Source organism: Cryptomeria japonica, chromosome 5 (genome assembly GCF_030272615.1).
Source record: "Cryptomeria japonica chromosome 5, Sugi_1.0, whole genome shotgun sequence".
NCBI classification, from domain to species: Eukaryota; Viridiplantae; Streptophyta; class Pinopsida; order Cupressales; family Cupressaceae; genus Cryptomeria; species Cryptomeria japonica.
The window spans coordinates 387,894,928-387,899,863 of record NC_081409.1 but is presented as its reverse complement, the minus strand read 5'-3'; the positions used below and the strand labels follow the sequence as shown (position 1 = coordinate 387,899,863).

The window sequence follows — 4,936 nt, the reverse complement described above, 5'->3', positions numbered from 1 at the left end:
ATTTCATTTCAAATTCATAAATAAAATAAGCATCATTTTCAAAATAAGTAATTATAGATAACTAAGGTTTGTTGCATCCTTCCCCACTTGGAAGAGACATCATCTCGATATCTTATTATCTATCAATAAGCACATAGTATTTCAACATCATAGAATATTAACCATATATCATAGTCTCAAATCAAAACATAAACAATAACAATAGCATCCATGCTATCCAAGTTCACAACATGTAAATCAAATTAGAGTACCAAGGTATCTCATGCACTAAGCAAATACTAAATACTACTCTAAGAAAGAAAATGAGGAAAATGATGGTCAATCATCTCAGCATCCACCCATGTAGCACTATTCTCAGAATATTGGTCCCACTGGACCTTATACTAAATGAAATCTCTGCTACTTAGCTTTACGCTATGTTGATCTAGGATTCGGATGGGTTCCACTAGCACCACCCCTGGATCCTGTACCTATAAAGATCTCCAATCAAGAATATGAGATGCATCAGGATGATAAGGTTTCAATAAATAAACATGGAAAACATTATGGATTCGAGATAGAGAAAGTGGTAAAGCTAATCTATAAGTGAATGGATTAATAACTTCCAGCACATCAAAGGGTCCCACATATCTTGGTGCTAACTTCGACGGTTTCCCAAATGAGATAGAGCTCTTATGAGGCTTGACCCTCAAAAAGACTTAATCTCCTACAACAAACTGTCTGAAAGTTTTGTTTCTATCAGCATAGCTTTTCTGTCTATCAGATGCCTCTTTCAATCTTGTCCTAATCAACTTCATCTGCTCATCCAATTCCTTGATAAAATCAGGACCAATAATGATCCTATCTTCCATTCTATCCCAACTAATGGGTGTGTGACACTTTCATCCATAGAGTGCCTCAAAAGGTGTCATCATTAAGGATGTGTGAAAAGAGTTGTTATATGCAAACTCAACCAAAGGCAAATACTTCTCCCACTTGTACTTCTAATCCATATAGTACATACATAGAATATCTTCCACAACCTGATTAACCCTTTCTATTTGGCCATCAATCTGAGGATGATATGTTGAACTAAAGTTCAGTCTGGTTCCCAAAGCTGCATTCAATGTTGTCCAAATTCTAGATGTCATCTTGGTATCCCTATCTGAAATAATGGTTTATGGTACACCATGCAATCAGAATATTTCTTGCACAAATTTCTTTGCAAGAATAAATGATCCATCCTTGAGATTTCCAGGTATGAAATGTGCAACTTTTGTCAATTTATCCACAACTACTAAGATGGTATCATGCTTTTTTTTTCTAATAGGTAATCCTTGGATCAAATCCATATTGATTACTTGCCACTTATACTCTGGTATGACATGTTGAAACAAAATTCATGCCAGATAAACATGCTCAACTTTCACTCACTGGCATTCCAAACATTGTGTCACATACTCAATCACCTATTTCCTAAGTTTAGGCCAAAAATACAAAGATCTCAATTCAGCTACCATCTTTGTCACTCCAAGATCTCCTAAATAAGATGTATTGTGGACCTCATGTAATATTAATTTCCTTAAGTCTCCATGTTCAGGAATATACACCATTCCCTGGTATCTCAAAATACCATTAGGTTCCAACTCATATCCATCAAATCGGTGATTTGAATGATCTACTCCCAAGGTTTGCCTAACCCTTAGGTAATGCTCATCTTCAGAAAGATTCTGCAACACTTGCTACTTCAAGTTTGACCTTGTAGTAACTATAGCAGATAGATGTCTTCTTATGTTGAGAACATCTATGACCCTATTTTCTTTTCCTTTGATGTATTCAATACCAAAATCATACTCACTTAGGAATTCAAGCCACCTTCTATGTCTTGCATTAAGGTTAGGCTGTGTAAAGATATATTTCAGTCCTAAGTGGTCTGTCTTCAGCTCAAATGGCTTCCCTAAAAGCTAATTCCTCCACATTTTTAATGCATGAACAATAGCTAAAAGCTCCAAGTCATGTGGTGCATAGTTCAATTCATATTGCTTTGGTTTCCTAGACTCAAAAGCAACCACCTTTCCTTCCTACATTAACACTTCTCCTACACCTTCACCTGAGGCATCTGTAATCACTCTGAAGTGTCCATTAGGATTTGGTATAGTCAAGACTGGTGTTATTGTCAACTTTTGCTTCAAAAGATGAAATTCCTCTTCACACTTCTCAGTCCATTCAAATTTCTTTCCCTTCTTCTGAAGAGAAGTAATAGGTGTTGCTATCTCTGAAAAACCTTCCACATACTTCCTGTAATATCCTACAAAACCCATATAACTTTTGACCTCTATAACACTCTGAGGTGTTGGCCAATCTACAATTGCCTTTATCTTTGTAGGATCAACTGAAATTCCTTCAGCAAATATAACATGACCTAAGTAGTGCACCTTTTTCTGAAAGAAAACACACTTTGAAAACTTTCCAAAAAGTTTTTGATCCCTTAATCATTGCAAAACTATCCTTAAGTGCTGCTTGTGTTCCTCTTCATTCTTGGAATAAATTAATATGTCATCAATGGATATAAGCACAACATCATCCAGATAATCTCTAAAAAAAGATGTTCATAAGGTTCATGAATGTTGCTAGGGCATTGGTTAAACCAAAAGGTACGACCATGAACTCATAGCGTCCATACCGAATTCGAAATGTTGTCTTAGGAATAACCTCATCCTTAATCCTCAACTTGTGGTAACCTGATCGAAGATTGATTCTAGAGAATATAGTAGCTCCTATCATTTGGTCAAAAAACTCATCTATCCTAGGCAAATGATATATATTCTTAATGGTTACCTTGTTTAGCATCATGTAGTCAATACATAATCTCAATGTACCACCTTTCTTCTTCATAAAGATTACTGGTGCACCCCATGGGGATACACTAGGTCTTATGAAACCTTTCCTAAGCAACTCTTGCAATTGAGCCTTAAGCTCATACAATTCTACGATAGTCATTCTATATGTAACCTTCGATTATGGCTCAATTCTAGGTAAGAGTTTTATAGAGAAGTCAAATTCCCTTTTTGGTGGTAACTTAGTAAGGTCTTCTGGAAAAACATCCAAAAACTCTCTAAGAGCTGGATAATCCTTAGGGCTCTTCTTAGCATTGTCCACGTCACTTACAATGATATCAAAGATGGAACATCCCTTCCTATGGGATTTCTTGAGTTGCATAGCTGAGATGTGTCTCAATTCAAAAGTCTTTTGAGACCCAAAAATCTCAACTGGATTTCCAAAATCATCTATACAACTAACAACCTCATCCTCATAGTTTACTATAGCTTTGTGCTTAGTTAACCAATTTATACCTAAGATTACATCATATGATCCTAGTGGGGCCACATATAGATTAACCTAAGTTTGGAAACTAGGAAGCTCTAAATCACTACAAAATAGACATGAATCTACCCTCTTCTTTGCTCGATTTCCATATTGAATCATCCATGCATTTGACATATAACAAGGTCTAATAGATAATATAGAAACTATTTTAGGATCAATAAAGCATTCAGTAGCTCATGTATCTATCAAAATGGAAACTGATTGACCAAAAAGCTTACCCGTCGTCTGGATAGGTGAAGCCTGAAAATCAGCCTAGCGATTGTCAACCATTGCATGAATCTGATGTTGTGAAGCTCCTTGTTGATTTCCTCCTCTTTGAGAAATGGTACATTGTGGAAAATTTGAAGCCTAATGATTTCCCCCATAGTTGTAACATCCATCTTTAGGTCCTTGGTGTCCACCAGATCTATTCCTGTCAAAGTTCTACCTGGTATTTGGATTAGTGAAGTTGGTGTTACTATTCACTTTCTTGTTTCCATACTGGTTTACTCTTCCTTTCTCTTGAGTGTTAGGTCCTCTTTTTTAGATTCCTTATCTGTCGGTTGCCCTTCAGTTGATCATTGTTTTTAAAATTCCTATTCCCAAAACCTGGTTTGGTATTCACATTCTTTCATAAATTTGCCAACTGCTGCAACTTTTGTTCCTATTTAGTTGCTTTCTCAAAAACTTTATCCATAGTCAATGGATTATGAATATCTACTTCTACTCCAATGTGAGTCCTCAAACCCAAGATGAATTTCTAAATGCAGAATCATTCATCCATCAGGTACTGTGGAACATACTTTAGGAGATTGGTGAAATTCTCCAAGTATTGAGTAACCGTCAAACCACCTTGCATCAGATTCAAGAATTTAGTCATCTTCTTGTCAAAGAATAACTGAGGAAGCCACCTCTTCCTAAATGATTGCAGAAATAGTTCCCAAGTAATATCACTGGGTTGTAACTTCCTATCATATTTCTCATTGTCCCACCATGTCGCAACTTCTCCAGTAAGCTGATAAGCAGCCCATACTGCTTTAGTTTCATTGGACATGTTACGAAATTCAAAATACTTCTCCATCTCAATTACCCAAGCTTCAACAGCATCACCAATGGTCTTGCCATCAAACTTTGGTGGGGCTATCCTTTTCAAGTCTTTGGCTAACTCCCCTTCAATCTTAGCTCGATAATCAAGTTGTTCCTCAGATCTAGGAATTTCATTTTGAACCTCACAAACCCTTCGAACTTCTTGTTTGATTCCATCCATCCTAGCATTCTACTGATTTAAAAGATCAAGAATTTGGTCAAGTCTTTCATTCCCATTACTTGATCCAGCTCTATTAGTTCTAGAACCCATTGCAATTCAATAAATTCCTTTGTATCAAGGAATGTTTCTTTAGCGCAATGGTCATAGGCCCTAGTGTTTCAAGCCGAGCACTTTGATACCAAAATGTAAAGATGTAAAACATTCTAATTTAAATAATAAAATGTAATACTCTTTATTCTTAAATAAACTCATAGTTCCTTAAATAAGTCTATTTACTTCCACTATTTCATCCTTAGTTCTAAATGATCATTTCCAATGATATCA

At 36.0% G+C, this 4,936-nt stretch overlaps 1 protein-coding gene across 1 annotated transcript; it reads right to left on the bottom strand.

Annotated features, from left to right (window-relative positions):
• Positions 1–4,117: 4,117 nt before the first annotated feature.
• On the bottom strand, positions 4,118–4,612 carry LOC131066159 (uncharacterized). The gene has a single exon (XM_058000858.1). The coding sequence runs from the start codon at positions 4,610–4,612 to the stop codon at positions 4,118–4,120; it is 495 nt and encodes a 164-aa protein (XP_057856841.1).
• Between the last annotated feature and the right edge of the window lie 324 nt (positions 4,613–4,936).

What these genes read in the sequence shown, in the direction of transcription:
- LOC131066159 (XM_058000858.1), bottom strand. Translation starts at nt 4,612, where the DNA reads ATGGATGGAATCAAACAAGAAGTTCGAAGGGTTTGTGAGGTTCAAAAT.